Source organism: Aethalodelphis obliquidens, unplaced genomic scaffold, assembly GCF_003676395.1.
Source record: "Aethalodelphis obliquidens isolate GAN/ISIS:26980383/991018 unplaced genomic scaffold, ASM367639v1 scaffold1, whole genome shotgun sequence".
Lineage (NCBI taxonomy): Eukaryota > Metazoa > Chordata > Mammalia > Artiodactyla > Delphinidae > Aethalodelphis > Aethalodelphis obliquidens.
In genome coordinates, this window is record NW_020837945.1 from 4224478 (window position 1) to 4245586 (window position 21109).

The 21109-nt window shown below is 47.7% G+C and overlaps 1 protein-coding gene across 2 annotated transcripts in view; it reads right to left on the bottom strand.

The window, feature by feature from the left end:
- Nucleotides 1-6984: 6984 nt before the first annotated feature.
- FAM3B (FAM3 metabolism regulating signaling molecule B) overlaps nucleotides 6985-21109 on the bottom strand; it is a 56207-nt gene continuing 42082 nt past the window's right edge. The window contains exons 4-9 of one of the 2 annotated variants that reach the window (XM_027092975.1): nucleotides 13722-13780; nucleotides 12774-12824; nucleotides 11634-11721; nucleotides 10347-10479; nucleotides 9031-9141; nucleotides 6985-8117 (exon numbers count right to left, since the gene is read on the bottom strand). In XM_027092975.1, the coding sequence (XP_026948776.1) occupies nucleotides 9052-9141; nucleotides 10347-10479; nucleotides 11634-11721; nucleotides 12774-12824; nucleotides 13722-13780 (421 nt within the window). In that variant the 3' untranslated portion in view covers nucleotides 6985-8117; nucleotides 9031-9051. Of the gene's footprint in view, nucleotides 8118-9008; nucleotides 9142-10346; nucleotides 10480-11633; nucleotides 11722-12773; nucleotides 12825-13721; nucleotides 13781-21109 lie in introns of those variants that run through there. The other variant, XM_027092898.1, reaches the window with a different exon arrangement.

Consider the following 21109-nt stretch of genomic DNA (forward strand, 5'->3'; position numbering starts at 1 on the left):
CCCAGCTGGAGGAGTTTGCGCTCCTGGGGAATCGAGTGCTTCTTTTTGTCAAAGAGGGAAAGAGACCCTCTGCCCCACACAACCTTGGCCTTGGGAGTGTGGAGGCTCAGGCCGAGCTGTGGGCGGTCCAGCTGCCTCAGGCTTGGCTTTGCGCCTTGGCTCCTGTCCCCAAGGCCTTAACAAAGATTATTCTCGTATTATGGTTTGACGGTGGCACTTTCGAGCAGGGCATGAAAGAGCTAGTCTCGGGGAGTCTGTACGTCCTCTGCCTTTTCTGGGGGGAGGGGGTGGGAGTTGGAGCATCCAGGGTGGTGGGGGGAAGAGGCTGCAGCGGAAGAGGCAGTGGTTCCACAGAGAGGCTGGGAGGTGTAGCATGGAGGAGTATTGGTGTCAGGGCTTCTGTGTGGCAGGATGGGGCGGCAGGATCATATCAAGTGAGGGGCCCCAAGCTCGCTTTAATGATATAAAGATAAGAGGCTGGGCTTCCCTGGTGGCGCAGTGGTTGAGAGTCCACCTGCCGACGCAGGGGACGCGGGTTCGTGCCCCGGTCCGGGAAGATCCCACATGCCGCGGAGCGGCTGGGCCCGTGAGCCATGGCCGCTGAGCCTGCGCGTCCGGAGCCTGTGCTCCGCAACGGGAGAGGCCACAACAGTGAGAGGCCCGCGTACCGGAAAAAAAAAAAAAGGCTGAAGGCATAACAGCAGCTGTGGGCAGGAGAGAGATGGTCTGTCCCACACGAGTGTCACTGAGGTCACCTGCAGAGAGGGGGTTTCCTGCCTTCCCTCTCACGGGGCAGGACCCAAAGCACTCTAGAGGAACCCTGCCTGTCCCTACTCCCCACCTAGATCCATGCAGGGGCAATGGGCTGTGTCCACTTACGAGAGCGTGACCAGCAGCCCAGGGGAAGCAGCAGCCCAGGAGTGGGCAAAGGAGGAGGTGGACGGAGGGAGCACTGAAGGGGCAGGAGAGAATCGCTGTGAGTCATCCGTGGTCCCTTTGTGTGTCCTCCATCACCTGCAGGGATGGAGGCTGTGCTGATCTCCGTCCCGGCAGAGGACAGTTTATTACAAAAGGATGTAACTCAGTCCCAGCCAGAGGGAAGATGCTCACGGGCAGAGCTGGGGTTGTGGCTCAACCTGAGGACAAGTCAGGAAGCCCAGAGCCGTCCGCCGGCCTGGCCGCACATACCAGCACAGCCGTGCAGCCCGTGCTCAGTCTCCCACCTCCCCCCAGACCGGACTGTCCCCTCGTTTCTGACCACCTTCCGGTCCACCCAGCCCTAGAATAGCTGGGAGAGCGAATTCATCCCAACATGGACAGCTGGGACCATGGGGACGGTGCCCCCTCTGTTGAAGACACCCCCACATTGTGCTGAGACGACTAACATCACAGAGAAGACCCATGAGGGATGAACAGGTGAAAAAAGGGACTTAGCCGAGGCTGCAAAACTGTGTTCCCAAACTGGGGGCCCAGGCATCTTGGGGAACCTCAGCAAACTGGCAGGTACACTTGGGGTCATCAGAACTTCTCAGGATACACAGGGATGTCTGTTGGCCGCCACGTTACCTACGATTACTGAGTTCTTTGGACCTAACTCATGAATCAACAGAACTATTCGGCGTGTCTTTTGGTCGGGGCACCATGAACCTGTTACTGAGACAGTCAGGGTGCCCAGGACAGAGAAAATTTGGGAACATCTGCTGTGAGAGCGAAGGGGAGATTCTGAAGCATCGTGAGGGTGAGTGTGGGTGGAAACTGCCTGAGGGAGGAGTCAGGGATGGCGACGGGGTGACGGGACAGCTGGCCAGACACATGGACAGGCGGGCTGGGCAGGGCTGGGCAGGGAGGGAGGCCAGGCGCAGGCTCAGGTGAAGTTCTCAGGGGCTCGGCGACCACACGGGTGTCTCCTTTGAGCTTTTCACGTGTGCGTGGAGTCTCACGTGCTGTCGGATTTCATTTCTGTTTTCCCTATTTTTCTATAAGATGGGAAATGAGCTTCAGACAAGTTAAGCACCCGAGACACCGTCCCAGGGCTAGAAACCCACAGACTCGGGATTGTCACGAATAGTGTGTTACTTCGATAATGAGGAAACAGTAACGCCATTCCGATTTTGAAACCTCAAGGCAGAGCGTTACCGTTAGTCATGGGTAGGGTTCAGAAACGCCATCTTGAAGAGCAGCCCCTCCTCCCTGGCCCTCTCTTCCTTTGGACTGTTTTTTGCTTCTCCTGTGTTTCCAGCTTTCTACATGCTTCAGTCAGTCCCAGAGGAGTCGCTGCTCCCAGGGGCCTGGATCCCAGCTCCCTGTGACCAACCGCCGCCCCTGGGTCTGGCCTCCAGGACCTGCACTGGCCCTGGATTCTGCTGGGAAAGTTCCACGGCTGGGCAGGCTCACGCGCGCATCGTGGGGATCCCTGCAATTCATTTAAAACTTTCTCCTTTGACAGATCTGTGCTGAATCTGTATGACCCCTCACATGGACCCGCAGGGATATCTCATCTCCCTTCCTAGTAAATAGAAATTAGTTTCCCCTAAAAGCAGACAAAGACCTGGTTCACTGAGACTTTGCCACAGTTTCCAGGAAAGAGGAAGAAGGATGTCGTTACGCTCGGATCCAAGTCTAAACCTTCCCTGGCTTAGTCCCTGGCTCCGTGTGAGCAGGCGGGAAAGAGCTCCGTGTCTGGTTGTTCTGCAGAATCAGACAATCAGACATGCAGAATGGGTCACGGGTCACGGCTGACCATGTGGCCTGGATTATTTCTTCCTGCTGGCTGTGTGACCTCAGCATCCTGAGATATTTTCCTCAAATAGTGCCAAGGAGTGCTGACAAGGACAAGAAGCTGGAATAGGCAAGGGAGGGTTCTGTTCAGGATCTCAGGGAGGAACCAACACTGCTGAGGCCTTGATCTCAGGCTTCCAGCCTCCAGACCGGGGAGAGAATACACTTCTGTTATTTAAGCCCTCCAGTCTGGGGTACTTTGCCATGGCAGGCCTAGGACACTCACATACCTTTCTTAGCTGGGCAGACTTGACATCAATACCTGTCTCTCTCCAAGTAAAACTTGGAAGGCATAACCATGTACCAGTACCTGCTACAAGGGGAATCAGCAAATGCTAGAAATCAGGTGTCCTCGCCCTTCAGAAGAGCCAGCTTTCCAGGACACCACTCAGGATGGCCACCACTACCACGCGCAAGACGGCTCCTGACGCTCTGAGGCCAGGCTCTGGGGCTTCAATTCTGATGCCGGTTCCAGGGCGTGTGTTTTTCTACATCACCAAGCAGTTAACTCAATTCTGACACTATTTACCAGGACATGGTATCAGGTGTCACAGGGCTATCAGAAGGGGCTCAGCCCTACTCAACAGCTCCCACCCCATCCTGCTGTCAGCTACAAATTGTCACTTGCCACCTGCCTCCACACGGATGAGGTCACCCTCCACTGCAGTCGTCGAAGGTCAACACCCCCTGAAAGGAGCTCAGGGTGGAGATCAGGAAGGAGGCCCTCTGTGCGCTGGGAAAAACTGGCAGAACAGGTCTTCAGATAGTTAGAGGTTTGCAGGAGAAGATTGTATGAGCCCAATGCTTGCATCTCCTCATATCTAGAAAAGCACTACAATCATTAACGGTGACCTCTGCTCTCCCTGACTAGCAGTCAGCCTCTGTCAGAATGTGCACTTGACTGTACGTACCCCCTTCACTAAAATCATATGTGACACTGACCTTCCCTCCTACCTCTTTGGAGCAGTTTCTCAGAGTTATCTGAGATGCTATCTCCCAGGCCGTAGTCCTCATTCTGCCCCCAACAAAACTTTAACTCACAACTCTCACGTTGTGCATTTTTTTTCCCAGTCGACACTGCCCACTTCAGATGCCAATGGCTAGCAGGTACAGGTTGTCACCCGTGCTTCTGAGCAACCGGCTATAGCTCAATCGGAGGTTCCAATGACCCCCTCCTTGGAGCTGAATAATTTGCTAGAGCGGCTCACAGGGAAACATTTTACTTACTAGATCACAGGCTTATTATAAAAGGATTTAACTCAAGAAGAGCCGGATGGAAAGACCCAGAGGGCAGGCGTGGGACGCGTGGGGAGCTTCCACACTCCCTGTGAGCTCCACTCTCCCAAATCACATGCTCACCAGAAGCTCTCCAAACCCGCTTGGGTTTTAAGGAGGCTTCATTCCATAGACATGATTGATGAAATCATTGGCCATCAGTGACTAAACTCAACTTCCTGCCCCTCTTCCCTTCTGGGAGGCTGGGGGTGGGACTGAAAATTTCAGCCCTCTGGTCACAGGATCGCTTCCCCAGGCAAAGGGTTCCCATCTCCTTAACAAAACACTACGACCTGAAGTCCCTTCATTAACATAACAGAAGACGATGCTCTTTTCACTCCCAAGGGTTTTAGGAGCCCCTTGTCAGGAACTGACACAGACCAAATAATATATTTCTCTTTTTTCCTACATTTGTAGGTATTGTGAAATAGTCACCATGATGAGTTAACATCTGTCCTCATACTTAACATTTCTTTCTTGTGATGAGGACTTGTAAGATCTACATTCTTAGCAACTTTCAAAAATGTGATACGGTATCATCAGCTCTGAGATGTAACGTACAGCACGGTGACTATAGTTACTATATTTCTTATTAAAAATCACAACATCACAGAGCACAAAGCTCTCTCCCCACCCTGAGGTGTGTACTTTCCACGGAAGTTCCCAAAGCCACTTCTCTGTGTCCCTAAGGCCTTTGGCCAGATCTGGGGAGACGGGTCCCCTTGCGTTCCCAGTCCAGCCACTTCCTTTCTAGAACATGCTCTCTGCCTGCAGGGATGGCTGGAGGCCAGCACCAACACAGGCAGCTTCAGACACGTATCTTTCTGTCTCCAGCCTTCCGGCCCAAGCTATGTTTACCAGAAAATCCTTTCAAAAGGAAAGCATGTCTGCTGCATGACGATGTGGTGAAGCAGCCCTCCCTGCCCAGCTCTTACCTGTGCACCTGCAGAGTGGAGACCCGGCAAATCATCTCTCTCCCTTCCTCCGCTTCCCTTTTTTTTTTTTCCGGTACGCGGGCCTCTCACTGTTGTGGCCTCTCCCGTTGCGGAGCACAGGCTCCGGACGTGCAGGCTCAGCAGCCATGGCTCACGGGCCCAGCCACTCCGCGGCATGTGGGATCTTCCCGGACCGGGGCACAAACCCGTGTCCCCTGCATCGGCAGGCAGACTCTCAACCATTGTGCCACCAGGGAAGCCCTCCGCTTCCCTTTTATAGAAACGGCTTCTCCCCTTGCTGCTCTCTTTTCCAGCAGCAAGAGAAATGAAACTAATGGCCTGCCACAGAAAAGACACTGAAGAATCAATACACTTCCTGGTGACTTACACAGTTGTCCTCAGACGCCTGGTGAGAGTGTGCATCTGAGTTCCCTGGTGGGCTTGTGAACACACGGGGGTCTGCCCTGCCACCCACCCCAGGATCAGATGCCCGAGATTCTGCTTTGCTAACATGTTCTCAGAGAGGTTGGGGTCGGACCACCCTTGGAGATGTGGTCACTTAGCACAGCGCTGTCCAGCAGGACACTACCTGAGATGCTCTGTGCTGTCACTCTCTCCCCATATTAAGCTCTGAACACGCCAAAAACGGACGTCCACAGCTCCCCGCAGTACCCCACTTGTGCAGTGCATGCCCTCATACTCGGGTTGGTCCCTGTGCTCTCGGAGAGCTCTTGCTGGGAACCCAGCCCTGAGCTAGCCCCACTTTCTGGTCCTGGCTTGGTTACTTGCACCCCAGGGGGCCCCAAAGGTCTCCCGGCGGCGGCGCTGTGACTAAAGGGGGGGTGGGTGAATCAGGCATTGCCATCACCAGAGTGTGGGGAACCACGACGAGGCCCCGGGATGAGGGGTTGGCACGGGATGGGGGAAGCCGGCCTCAGGTTCGGCTTCACACCGGCGATTCTTTCCAAAACAAAAAATAAGATTATAAATTAGAAAATAAATCCTGAGCAGTTCTTTGCTCATTCACTTGACTTGTGGGCAAATTTCCCTTTGAAGAAGAAATTTAGAGGCTAAAAGAATGGTTTTCAAACCCTGGCATTAGGAAGCGACAGGGAGAGTCTCGGGGCCTGTGTCCCGCGGTATCTTTTGCCCGGATCATCCAGAGGCCGTGGGCAGAGGTGAAGGATGGAGGGAGGAACTGGGCAGCCGACTTCACCGCCAATGTCTTGCATCCCAGGGCGGGTGCGTCTATGTTCCAGGAAAGTTGCAAGTGAAGGCACCGCACCTCCGTGGAGGCAGCTGGAGGACCCTGCATCCCCGCTCAGAAGAGCATCCCCTTGGCACGTCCCTCATCCTGACAGCATCCAAGTGCTGGGCTGGTTCTCAAGCTGTGGGGAGCTTGATGATGATTCCCGGCCAGAGCCCCTCATCCCTCTCGGCCCACTGACCCTCTGAGGAAGGGCTGGCTTGAGCGTTCATACAGCCCTGAGCCATCTGGAGCCAGAATGCACCCACCCTCGGCCAGGCCTCTCCTTCTGAGCGTGCTTTCTCAGTCGTACAGAGGAGACCACGCAATGTCTCCCTGATTAATGGATTAAGGAGATTGAGAGACCAAGGAGTCTGAGTCCTAAGTGTGTGTTTGTGCCAGTGGGGTGAAGTAGCAGAGGCTGCTTGGGGGGGTAGAAACCCCCTGACTCTTCACTGTCTGGGCCCCAACTTCTCCAATCGGGGTGACGATGGTGACCCACCTCAGGGCAGATGCTAGGACAGGCCTGGGGTGGGCAGCGCGATGGAGGGTCCTAGCTTTCCTGTCAGGAACAAGCCATGTTCCTGATTTTATGGTGTCAGAAGTCCAAGCATCTAGGAAATAGGGACGCTGAGAGCTCAAGAAGTACCTGCCTTTTCCAGGGCAGAGGCGAGAGCCCCGCCCCTCTCTGTGGGCGGGGCAGCCCTTCCAGCCCCACCCCCCCAACCCGCCGCAGGGAGGGGCAGGTCTGCACACCTGGGAGAGCTCACGGGTGTGGGGAGGGCTTAGGGTCACTTCCCGGGGGTCTGTGTAATTAGGACAGATGTTCAGGGGTGGCTGCCCACGTAAGGCTCGGTTTCCTCGGCAACTTTTGGTTTGTTTTGTTTTCTGGTAATAGACTTTATTTTCTAGAGCAGTTTTAGGTTCCCGGTAGAATTGAGGGGACGGTACAGAGAGCTCCCCCAGACGCCCTGCCCTCCCCCCTGCACAGCCTACCCCACTGTTGACTACCCCCTACCCGAGGGGCACATTTGTCACAATCCATGACCACCCATTGTCACCGGGAGTCCACGGTTTACCCTGGGGTCGCTCTTGGGGTTATACATGCAATGGGTTTGGACATGCGCCCACTGTGACAGTCCCCTATAGAGGGGCCTGCAGTCCTCCTGATCGCCCCTCCCTGCTCGAACCCCTGCAGCCCTCAGGGGTCCCCATGCTGCTGCCTTTTCAGCGATGCCCTAATGCTCTCCAGACGCCGCTTCCAGGCCTCCTCCAAAGTGATCCAGAGCCCAGAAAGGGGTTCTCTCTCATTGCTTGTTTGTGTCCAAACATCTCCTTTTGTTAGGACACCAGTCACATTGAATGAGGGTCACCCTGCTTTAACTTACTACACCTACAATGACCCTGTTTCCACATGAGGTCACATTTTGCGGTACTGGCGGTTAGGACTCAACTCATGAATTTGGGGGGAACAGAATCTAGCCCATAACAGGGCCCCAGCCGAGATCGTATCCAGTGGTTTGCAGACTCCACTGCAGAGAGAGGCCCAGGCTCCCTGAGGGGCCGACAGTCACCCCCCACTGCCACGAGGTTGATGTCCCCCCTGGTTGGCAAAGGGGTGCAAGGATGAGGGCTCACATGTGTCCTGGCAGGAGCTTTGGGGGACCTCTGGACTTCTGCTCTCTCTGGCTTCCATGCCTGAGATGGACGCTCCTTCATCCTGGCTCCGGGCACCCAGAGCTGAGCCTCGGCTGCCCCACGAGGCGCCTGCTACACGAAGGAGACCTCAGCACTGTTGTCAGCCACTGAGATCTGGGTGGCTTGGTCCTGCAAGGGTGCTGAAATTCAGGGTGCCGCGTGCTGCCATGGTTTTCAAAAGAAGCCTGCCGATAAAAGTGCTTGAAAATCATTTGTCTATCCCAATCCCTCTATTTATAGATGAGAAACCGGACGCTCAGAGAAGCACTCTTAAGCTGGTATCAAAGTCTCCTACCATTTCTGGTAGCCAGGCTTGGGAGGGAGGTTAGAATGGGCACTTGGCAGTGACTTGAGTTTCTTAACCCCAAGTCCCTGGGTACCTTGGTCTGTAGATCTATGGTGTGTCTCCTAGGAAACCTGGGGTATACAGTGGCTCTCCCGAGAGCAGACTCTGCTCACCTGTCAGAGATCCTTCTCCCCCACCCTGTTAGACAAGGTCCCACCGGCCACTGGAGTGACACCCCAGCATGGAGGCGGACACGGAATATCCTCACTACCGCACCGCACCGCTGGTGCCTGAGTTAGGCGCACCCAGATTCGTGGAATGAGTAAATTCAGGGACCTGCAGGGGGAGTTCAAGAGCTCAACCGGGGTTGACCCAGGAAAGTTGCTAAGCCCTCTGACTGCTGTTCATCCTGAGAGGTAGGATGTCCGAAAGGAGGGTGTGCTCGGTGATCGGGGAATAAAGGTTTTCTCTCTGCAGAGCTGTCTGGACCACAGGGATCAAACACAGATCCAATCATAAAGTGGCTCCACATCTGGACAAGCAGTGGCTGCTTCCCCGCCCCCCCGCCCCCAGTCCTCTCCTTTCAAGGGGAAGTCACTGCATCCCCTTCAACAATTCCCATGCATTTCACCTGTCCTGCTCACTACCTTCATTCCATAAACACTGGCATAAGAAGTCTGTGCGACAAGATTTTAGACAACTGGAAAATATTTTGGTCCGCTGGTTGACGACAAACCCAAAATACTCATCAAATATTGACTGTTGGCTAAGAGTTGTGGTCCATTCGGGATGCATTTGTCCATAAAAGGCACCTTTATTGAGGCCGGGCAATGTTAGCTTGGTCTTTTTGGTATGCAGCCTTCTACCTGGATCTCTGCGGGCCAGCCCGGATACCTGTTCTTCGCATTATCTGAGTGGTTGACCTGTGCAAAGGAAAGAAAAGGAGTTAATTTATCCATTCATCTAATCAACAAATGGTCAGCGAGCCAGCTGTGAGCAAAGTCACAAAAAGAGAATCACTTCCTAGGATGGGATTTGTTACAACCTACTCAGGGTACGTGATTTCCTCTCAATGTGACTCAATATTTGAAGCAACTTGATTCAACAGGTGGAAAACTTTCTGCTATGGTGTAAGTGTCCTTTAATCCACGTGCCCAGGAGAGTAGCCACTAGCCACATTTGGCTACTGAATACTTGAAACGTGGCTAGCGTGACTGATGAACTGAATTTTAAATTCTCTTTAACTTGCATCAGTTTAAATGTAACCTGCAAATCTGGCGAGTAGCTGCCGTCCCATATGGGACGGCACAACTCTCAAGTCTGGTTTTCAGTTCTCTGGGAGAAGGACTATGTATTTTCTTCAGGGTAATCGGAGTGTTCCTTGCTCAGAAGGAACACTTGTTCCTTGTTCAGATTGATTTGACTTTAAGGCTTTCCATCTTCAATTCTTTCACAGACAATGGAGCACCTTAAACTCATGCTTAAAAAGAATAAGAATATGCGTTCTAAACTTTGGAATTCTAGTTTTATGTCTCTTTTTAATATAACAGCTTTGCTGAGACAGAATTCACATCCTATAAAATTCACCCATTTAAAGTGTACAATTCAATGGCTTTTAGTATATTCACAAAGGCATGCAGCTCTCATCACAGTCAATTTTAGAACATTTTCATCCCGGGAACAAGAACGCACAAACCCATTCGAATCTACTCGCCATCCTCCACAGCCTTTAGACAGCCCCTAATCTAGTTTCTGTCTCTGGACAGAAATCTAGAAATTTTATATAAATGGAATCATACAGTATGTGTCCTTTTGTGTTTGGTTTTCCTCACTTAGTGTGTTTTCAAGGTTCGTCCATGTCATAGCCTATATCACTACTCCATTTCTGTATGTGCCTTAATGATATTCCAGTGTGTGGCTATACCGTATTTTATTTATACATTTTAAAATCTATTCATCAGGCACTTGGGTTGTTTCTGCTTTTTTGCTGTTATGAATAATAGCACATTCTTGTACAAGTTTTTGTGTGACCGTATGTTTTTCATTCTCTTAGCTATGTATCTATGAGTGGAATTGCTAGGACATATGGTAACTGGTTTTCAGGAAAGGATGTCTAGCAACCACTCACCTTTTCTCTCTGAATTCCTGCAGGAAGTTCAAAGCCTTTTGCTCCAAGAAATACCCAGCTCGACCTGAAGCGAATGTTCCTGATCTCTTTACTTCCCAGGGCTTCTATGGCCTTCTTAGCGTCCTCCTTCAGTCTGCGGGGCAAAGGGGGAAGCGTGTGAATGTCTCACCTGCAGACTCGGGTATGTGGTGCTAGGACACAGTCTGTCCTAGGACAGGTTTCTAAAGCAGCGCCTGCCCTCCTGGGGTGCAGGGCAGGAGGGAAACGCACCTGCTGGCTGAGTGTGTCACATCTCTAGTTACACGTAAGGCCACATCCAGGACTCTTTTAGACTCAGTTTGGGGCCCAGAGTTTTAATTCTCAATTCGGAAAAGCCCTGGGTCTTGGGGTTCAGTCATCCTCATCCCAGCCAGCATAGTTTTTGGTCCTTGCTGCCCTCCTGTTTACTGACCACCAATAAAGAGAACAGAAGTTGCTGAAAGATGAAAACAAGTGTCAAAACTGTCCCTTTCATATTCAGAAAAGTCAGTATCAAAAATGAAAAACAAAAACAAAACCTAAAGAATCCTACCGTTGTAGAAAGGTGCAATTCAGGGCAAAGTAAAGGGAGGTGGGCAGAAAGGAGAAGAAAAAATAAGTTCAGATTTTCCTAAATGGGTTACATCTGAGTCTTTCAAAGCACATGTCAAAGAACTTCCATCTGGGAAGATGCTCTTTTAAGAATAAGATCTGAATTCAAACAAATTTGGGAAATGCCACATTCAGTAGCCCCATCTCGGAAATTCACGATGCCTAGAAGCGCTCTGGGGTTCTCGGAAGTTAGGCAGTGAAGACGCACACGTTTGCGCAGGAGAGCACGCTTGGAGAAACACTGACCAGGTCATCTTCTCCCTAGTGAAAGCATCGTGTATGTGTGCGTGCGTGTGTGCGTGCGCGTGCGCGTGCGTGCGTATAAGTCCCACCCTGGGTTTAGCTCTTTGGCCAAGGGTTAGCTTTGCTATTTTATTTATGGTCAGTGGTGGCTTTGTCTTGCTACCTGGAAATATTCCTTAGTTTCTAGGATTTATGTGCCCCACCAGCTTGTTGTTTCTCTAGAAATGCGGTCTGTTCCTCATGGTTTCCCATTCCTTTTCCTTGAAGAAGCATCCTTCTCCTTGGACCTCTGTCGTCTCCTAAATGATGTACTGAGGAAGACTGAGAGCCCTGATGCTCTGCCCCCCCCCCCCCCCCCCCCCCCCGCGCTGGCTTCCCTGACTCTCACCCCTGCTGTGACAAGTCTGCACTCACCTGCTGCTACCGTCATCGTGGGTCACCATGAAGAGCAGGGAGTTCGAGGGAGCGCTCTGAATAAAATTCGTCATCGGTCCAGAGTTATCTGCCGGGTCAATGCAAATCAGTCTTAGGACCTTCTCTGTCAGCTGAGACTCTGGCCCTAGAGGCTGTGCTTCTGCTCTCAGCTTCTGTGCCCCGGGCTCTGAATCCTCTGATTCTAGAACTGTCTCTCGACCACGCAAATGATGCTTTAGCGCTTTCATAGTAAATGGCCTGTGGCTTCCACGGTGGGGCGATGTGAGGCAAGCAGCATGATCGGATCATAAAGATTCTAGCGATCAGCTCTGAAACCAACCGGCAACGACTTCGGCAACACAGGTGGGCTCTTCTTTGCAATTAATAAGAAAACACCGAACCTGGGCATGACCCTCTAAGAGCCGAGTGGCTCCAGGACACTGAGGAGAAATACGAGACATAACAGACCACACCGGGATGGGTAAGTCCTTGCCAAGAGACCCCTCTGTTCCTTACAGAGAGGAAATAAAGGCTCAGCTCAAACCCTGTTATTTACCACTGGGGCTTGTATATGTAGTTGTGATTAACGGCATCGTTCCCGAGTGCATCCGGGCACTTCTAATTGTTCCTCTCCATTATCTTTATAAAGATTTGTTTTAGGTAATTCTCAGTGTTAAATAAAAACAACTTCAGTCAAGATCCAGAGTCCAGAATGGAGGGACAGTTGGAGGAGGATGGACACCCTGGGCTCCAGGAATGCGTGCACCACACCCAGCGCCGTGAACACGGCAGTAATGATGATGACATTCAGGGCTGGAGGCTGATCACATTATTCTACATGTTTGGTTTCAAAAAAGAAAGAGATATTTTCTCTTTCCCATTATCCGAGGAAGGGGCAGAAGGAAAAGATCCAGGACAAGTGTGATCAAAGAAAAGACATTTTCTAGATAATGTCTTCAAATTTTAATACGTGAACTCAGAGACCACGAGGGTTTATGTAAGACAGTTCTAGAAAAAATTTGCTTCCGGCAAACTTTTTGGGAGACAAAATAAGAATGTTTGATGTTTTGGTTGTGTTTTTTTTATCCTAATTTGTGTGTATAATTCATTTTGATTTTAAGAGGAAAAGAGTTTCCTTACCTCCTTCGTACATATCAAAATACTGTGTTGCTAATACTTTCCCAGTCACATCTGGAAATGAGAGACACAGTTTTTAAAAGAAGGTACATGGGGACTCAGGGCACATTCTGAAAACAGCGTGTTCCTTCTCTGTCTCTTTCCGGGAAGCATGACTGCCGTGGTCCCACCTGAAGGAAAGGACCGCCTTCCCTGAAGGGGGCCCCAGTGATTCGGGTCAGGAAGGCTAGGGCTCACACCGGCTGCCCAGAGCATCCCTCCCACCTGCTTCCAGTTAGATTCACGCCCACATTCTTTCCCAGTGCACCTGCCTCTTCCCACAAACACCAGGGCCCCCACTCAGCCCTTTCTGCTGCCCCCTGTAGCTTTCCCTGCAGATCAGGTACATTTTCCTCAGGTTCCTGCAGCCCTCTGTCACTGGACTATGTGCTCACCTTGCTCATAGGGACAGACGCCAAGGGAAACCCTTTCCCCAAACCTGCTACAGTTCTTACTGTCAGGGGCCCCGATGGCAATAGTGACAGATGTGTTTCTTTTCTTTCCAGGCCTAAGAGGAGGGCAGGCTGTGCTTCCCCTGAGGCCCTTTTATCAGACAAAGGTAGGAACTGGTGTCACCTTCTGCTGGGCCACCAGGAATCAGAGCAAACGTGAAGCCCAACTCCAGGGTGTCTGTACCCCCAGGTCTGCTGATCTGGTTTTAGCTCTGAATTCAGCAGGTCCTTCTTTGTTTTTTTTAAAATCAGTTTATATTTGATTTCAGTTTTTTGGTAGAACCAGAAATCTCTAAAGTGAGGCACTGTAAAAAATAGTTAAATATATACTCTTAAAATGCATTAAAATATAAACCTAGACTAGATCGTGTGCAGAAATCATAAAGAAACCCAAGGTACCACTGAATATCCAATCACAGAGCTTTTAGAGGAGTTTTAAAGAAAACATTTAATAACTTACAGTTGACAATGGCAATATTTATTCCTCTTGCCACATTCCCAGTCTTTTCTCCTATGAGCCTGAAATGTAGATAAGCATCGGTCAAAGAACTCCTTTCTCACCAAGCAGTGAGTAGCCCTCCCTGCTCTGTAAGATCCTCTCTTGGCAAAATTACTGTCCATCCTTTGTCACTTACCATTTCCTTGTAGATACGCACTGGCCTTGACCCAGCTCCCTTGAAAGTCACCCCTACACTCGCTCCACACATCCATCCCCACACATCTCTACAGTCTGAGTCCCTCAGGGAACCTGGAAACTGCATGTAGTCCTATAATTTATACAAATGGCCAGGGAGAGAAACACCAGTGTTTGTTTAGCACGGGCTCTTTGCAAACATTCTCTCAACCTCAACCTCCTCATGGGCGGGCGTTCATTTTCCCACTTCATAAATATGGAGTACAACAACCAGTAGAAGGGATTAGGAGCCAGAAAGTCTGGAGACAAACACACACACACAAAACCTGGTTACTTTCATAGTATGATGAAGCTTACTAGACCATGAACGAGGAGATGAGAAGTGGGATGAGAAAGGAGATGGCAAAGTAAATTGATACTGAAGATGTATACTTGCTGGGTTTCGACAGTTGATGGGATGCGAGGAACACAAGAGAAGGGTTGACAAACACGAAGGACACATTCAAACTGGCTGGCTGGAAAAAAAATGAGGTACAAGAGGTGGATGAATAAGAGATGGGTCTGACCCAACTCTGGTATCAGCTTCCATGCCTCCTCTCCCCATCAGTGCTCTGACGGAGGTTTTGCGGACACCTGGAGATGCTTCTATCCAACCACAAAATGTAACCCTGATTATCCCCTTAAATAAATCCCTTACACTACTTCACTTAATTTTTACTTTTAAATTGGAGAATATGAAATGCCAGTTTCAAGGGGATTGTGTCCTAAAACCAAGAAGAAGACTGACCTTCCTGGAAATGTGAAATATTACTGAAGATCTTTGTGTGTGTGTGTGTGTGAGAGCATGTGTGTGTGTGTGTGTGTGTGTGTGTGTGTGTGTGTGTGCGCATCTGTATGAGTGCATGCATCCTCTGGCAAGTTTTAAAATCAATGATACATTATCTTCATAAGAAGTCAAAGGCATGCAGGTTAGAAAAGAAGTGTTATGACTGCCTTTTTTTTTTTTTTTTTTTTTGTAGATGACATGATCACCTATGTAGAAAATCCAGTGGAGTCTACAACAAAGCTACTAGAACTAATAAGTGAGGTTAGGAAGGTTGCAGGATACAAGATCATTATATAAAAGTCAATTGTATTTCTACATACTAGCAACTAATGATGGGAAATTGAAATTTTAAACTTAATTTTTTTAACTTTTAAATTCTAAATTAAAAAATATATACAATAGCATAAAAGTATGAGATATTTAGCGATAAATATGGCAAAAGTATCTGCAGATGCATACACTGAATACTACAAACCATTACTGAGACAAATTAGATTTAAATAAATTGAGGTAAGTAAAAGACTCAATATTGCTAAGATGTCAATTCTCCCCAAATTATCTAGAGATCTAATGCAATCTCAAAAAGAAAAAAAAAAAGAAAAAAGCCAGTAGGCTTTTGTGTAGGCATTTATAAGCTGATTCAAAAATTCATATGGAAATAGAATTTAGAATAGTCAAAATAATTTTGAAAAAAAGAACAAAATTGAAGAAATTATAATATTGAACTTCAAGATTTACTGTAAAGTTATAGTTATCAAAATTACTGCATATAGTGAAAAGACAGACAAACAGATAAATGGAGGAGAATAGAGGGTCCAGAATTAGATACACACGTATATGGTCACTTGATTTTTGCCAGTGGTGCAAAAAGAATTCAGTAGAGAAAGACAGTATTGTGAAAAATGGTGCTAGAACAATTAAGTAGCCATGTTTTTAAATGACTACAATTCATATCTCACACCATTTGCAAAAATTAACTCAACATGGGTATATCATATTATATAAAGTGGAAAACCTAAAATTATCCAACTTCTAGAAGTTTGGAAGAAACTTCGGAGAGCTTTGAAGAAAAATTTTGTGGGTTAGACAAAAGGTTCTTAGAGATGACATGAAAAACATGCTCCATAAAAGGAAACCATGGATAAATTAGACTTCATTAAAAGTAAGAATTTCTGCTCTTTGAGAAATACTGTTAAGAGAAGAAGAACACAAGAAACAAGCTGGGAGAATCTATAGGAAAATCATATATTTAATAAAGAACTTGAATACAAAACACATAAACAAACCTCAGAATTCATAATAAGAAAACAACCCAATTAAAAATGAACAGATTTGAATAGGCACTTAGCAAAACAAGGTATACACACAGCAAATAAACACATGAAAAGAGGCGCAACATCATTAGCTATTAGAGAAATGCAAATTAAGATCACAGCCAGATACTGCTGCATACCTATTAGAATGTCTACAGTTAGAAAGACTGACCATACCAAGCGCTGGTGAATATAGTGGCAGATTAACTGAAACTCTCATACACTGATAGGAATGTAAAATGGTACAGCCACTTTGCTTTAGATATTTTTCCCCACTTTCTTCTTGCTTGGCGTGGTTTCTGAAGAAAAGCCTGATGTAATTCCTCCCCTGTTCTTTTATAAGTAAAGTGGTTTTTTTGGTTTCATTTTATTTTGTTGTTGTTGTTGGTTTTGCCTCTGGCTACTTTCCAGATTTCCTCTTTGTCTTTAATCTTCTCTAGTTTGAACACAATTTACTTAGGTGTACATTTGGGGGTATTTATCCTGCTTGGTTTTCTCTGAGCTTCCTGGATCTGTGGTTTGGTGTCTGTGGATAATTTTGAAAAGTTCTCAGCAGTATTACTTCAAATATTTCTGTTTCTTTCTCGCTTCTTTTTTCTGGTATTCTTATTACATGTATTGTACCTTTCGTAGTTGTCCCACAGTTCTTGGATATTCTGTTCTTTTTTATTTTTCAGGTTTTTAATTATTTTTTTCTTCCTCTTTTCTCAGTTTGGGAGGTATTATTGCCATAGCCTGAAGGTCAATGATTCTTTCCTTGGTTGTGTCCAGTCTACTAATGAGCCCATGAAAGGAGTTCTTCATTTCTGTCATGGTGTTTTTAATTTCCACCATTTCTTTTTCATTCTTCCTTAGGGTGTCCATCTGTCTGCTTACATTACTCATTTGTTCTTGTATTCTGTCCACTTTTTCTATTGCAGCTCTTAGCATATGAATCATAGCTGTTTTATATTCCTGGTATGCTAATTCCAAAATTTCTGCCATATTTGGGCAAGGTACTGATGCTTTCCCTGTCTCTTCAAACTGTGGTTTTTTACTTTTCATACGTCTTGTTATTTTTTGTTGAAAGCCAGACGTGGTATACTTGGTAAATAGGTCTTTAGTGTGAATGTTATGTTCGTCTGGCAGGGAGTTAGGCTCTGTTTACTATTTGCTGTAGCCGTAGGTGTCAGAGGCTAACATTTCTCCTCTCTTTCTTGGGTATCCCTATAGACTCTTTTACATTGGGTTTGAGACTTTCAGTTTTTTTCAGCTGTAATCCCTTGTTATTTTACAGGAGCCCTATTATGTGGTAGTAAGACGTCAGGAATGAGGAAGTGTTCCATAGGCCTGTGATCAGGTCTCAGTCTTTTAGTGAGCCTGTGCCCCTGAGCTGTGGCCTTCACAAGTGGCTTTTTTTTTCTTTCACGACTTAGGGGAGACAGGAAGGCCAGAGGGGCCTGGAGTTGGGTATTTCCCTCCCCCAGGTTGGCTAGTCTTTGGTAAAACCTTCATTGGTTAGACTCTGGTAAAACAGTTTCCCTCGAAGACAAGCCTGCTGAGAAGAACAGAGCACTGGGGACATATTTCAAAATGGCTACTTTCCCATTCCCACCGCCAGAAGCATGAGGGGATTTTTCTTCAGTCTTCCCTCTGAAAGCCTGGTAGGGCTCCTGGAGGAGAAACTCAGGAAGGTGTAGGAGCTCCTCCAAGGCTTGGCCTCCAGGAGTTAATCTCTCAAGCTCATCCAAGCTCAGTCTCCAGCAATTAGTCACTTACCCTTTAAGGGTTCCTACCGGATGCTAGATCCAGCTGAGCTCCCTGCTCCAGGTAATCTGTGATTTGATGAATCTGCCTGTCTCTCCAGTTTTCAGGGCGGTGGTTTTCCCTGTGACCTCAATTCTCTTGTATGTATGCATTTTTAATATACAGCATAATTTGGGGTTTATGTGCTGTGATTCAATCTAAGAATTGCCTCCTTTTAATTGGCATTTTTACAGGCCACTTAATATATGTGAGATATATTTGTTCTTTATGATAACTTCATAATTGGGTTGCTTTCTGTTTTTGCTGCTTGTCAAATATTTTAATTTTTGCTTTCACTATATGGTGTGTATTTTCTTTGCTTTGTTAAAGGTCAGGTATTAACGACAGCATAAGCATATTTTAACATGCCATCTAAAAAATGAAAAGACAAAATATGGAGAGCAGTTTTATAACGCAAAAGGGCTAACTACCTTAATACATAAAGAATCTTATAAATCAATTTAAAAAGCCCAGGGATAGGAATAAAAATGGGCAGGAGATATAAACAGTTCACAGAAAATACATACAGCCATCCCTCCATATCTGCAGGACCTGCCACGGACACCAAAATCCACGGGTGCCCGAGTTCCATAGCCGGCCCTCTGTATCTTGAGATCTGCATGAGTGGATTCAACCTACCATGGATCATAAACATAGTATGTTATCCATGGTTGGTTGAATCCGCAGATGTGGAGCCCATGGGGAGGGAGGGCTGACTGTACAGCCATTCTTAGCATGAAAAGACCCTGGATTCACTCACAGCAAGAGCAATAAAACACTAATCTGAGACTAACTTTCTTCTCTCAGAATGGCAAAACTCAAAATATTAGTCAACATGCCTTGCTGGACAGACTGTGAGGGAACAGTCATTCTCATTGTGTGAATCTGAGTCCTCTGAAAAGCAGATACCAAAACAGGGTTAAATGAGCTAGAATTTTTATTAGGGGAAATACCTACGAGAGAAGGTGAGAGGGGTGGGGTTAAGCAGGGCGAGTTGTCAGACCCCAACTCAAGCCTGACCCTAAGGGGAGGAAAGGGAAAAAGCTGGGGTGGGCATGTCCTAGGCGGCCAGGCAGTCTCAGGAGACTTCGGCAAGACCAGTGGGCATCTTGGAACGCAAGCTGGGCTTCAGCTGAGCCTGTGTGGCCCAGGAATGGGGCTGCCTGGTATCTCAAGGTTCTGATAAGGAGTCTCTCCTTGACCAAACTCTACTCAGGCCCCCCCGAGCTCTTTTTAAACTAGGCCTGACTTTTGGACTTCCGCTCATCTCTGCATTGTCCAATTTTAGCAAGAATTCTGCTAAGTCAGTTTAACCAGAAAGCCCCACCTTTGATATGTGACGGCCATCCATATTAAATCAGTTTCTGAATCCTCCTCCACCCTCCAGGTCCCGCCTTCAGCAAGAATCTTGTTAACCTGTTTAGCCAGAATCCCCTCAACCCTGATGTTTCCTCTTAGTAATTTTCTATCCACAATCTCCACCCTGCTCCTTGGCTGTAAATGCTTGCCCGTGATGTGTCTGGAGTTGAATCCAATCTCTCTCCCCTACAAGACCCCCCAAGAGTGGTCCCTATGCTTACTGCCATCACCCCCTTGAATAAAGTCGGCCTGACCATTTGCATGAAGTGTCAAGAATAATTTTTTCTGTAACAGGTCTCAGTCACTGGCTAGGAGCAGCCAGGGGAAGCCGGGCCTCCAGCAAACCTACTATGGATTTTATGCAGCAACTGGAACTCTTGGCCAATGTACCACCGGCCCCTAGAAACCTGAGAAGTGCATTCTCACGGTCACCACACTCAGACATTGCCGGGGTGAGAGTCACTTAATGCCAGGCAAAGACTTCAAAGTGGGAGCTATTCATAATTGAGAAATCTATCCTCGGCCAAACTCTCAGTTAATCGTTGGTGGGAATGAATACATTTTAAACATGAAGAATCTTTAAAAATATTACCTCCCCTTATACCCTTTTCTCAGGATGTTATTGGGAGATGTGCTCCAGCAAAACAAGGGTGGAAACTAAGAAAGTGGAAGGTACTGTATCCAGGAAACAGGGACTCCAGCTACAGAGAGGGAGGCAAAGGTCATCCCCAGGATGGTGGTGGGGAGGGGTCCCCGCATGTCAGCTGCATGGTAGCTGCAGGGTAACCTGGCTGATTGGAGAGGGACAGAAGCTTCACGGGTGAAGTTGGTAAATATCTGATGTGAGAGATTTATTTTAACCAGAGGAAAGTTTAGGGATTAAACTGATGTAACTTCATGGAAAACCAAGCGAGCCAACAGTAAACGAAACGTAATTATTGTATACAACATGCTTCAGTCATGAAGAACCTCTGTTTAGTCCTGTTAGAAAAAAACCAAACTGGAGGGACTTCCCTGGTGGCGCAGTGGTTAAGACTCCGTGTTCCCAATGCAGGGGCCCGGGTTCGATCCGTGGTCAGGGAACTAGATCCCACATGCATGCCGAAGCTAAGAGTTCGCATGCCACAAACTAAGGAGCCCACAGCTAAGACCCGGTGCAACCAAATTAATTAATTAAGTAAGTAAGTAGTAAAAAAAAACCAAACTGGAGGCCACAGTTTGAATATATCCCTAGATGGACCCTCACGGTCACAAACCCAAACTTAAAACTGCCCTGACGTCCCCCAAATGCTGACTCTGACCTTAAACAAAACCTAAGCTTTCTTTATGTCAGCATGACCTTGCAGTTATGAACAAGTCAGCTCATGCAATGCAACGGCACATAAGTTTCTAGTAACAAACCACACTAGAAAACACTGCACTTACTCATTCAAACTTTATAAGCCGAGCCGTGGCCGTGGAGCGCCACGCCACCTAACCACCTTCCATTTGGAAATCTTGTTTGCCAGGAGTTGGGTTCTCCCTTGGTAAAATATTCCTATCAAGTAAACTCTCTGAATTTTATTTTCACAGTCATAGTCATGTAAATGATGAAGTTTGCTCAAACCGTGATGACAGTATAGTAACTTAATCAGGACAATGGTAAGGGAAGAGGACAGGAATTGGGTGATGGTGGAAAAGAGCTGACCTCCCGAGGGGCAGGGCAGCTGATAATTCTGAAAACCGGAAACAAGGAAGTTGTAATGTAAACCCGCTGTTTAGAGGTGTGGGTGTGAGTGAGTAGGGGGACTCTACTGACAGATGGAGGGGCTGTCCCTGGGGGAGGTATGTTTGCAGGTGCCCAGGACATGCTGGCTGTAGGGATGAAGCAAATGGCAAAAAACCTCTTGTCTTTCTACATAAACCTGATATATATATAAATATATAAATAT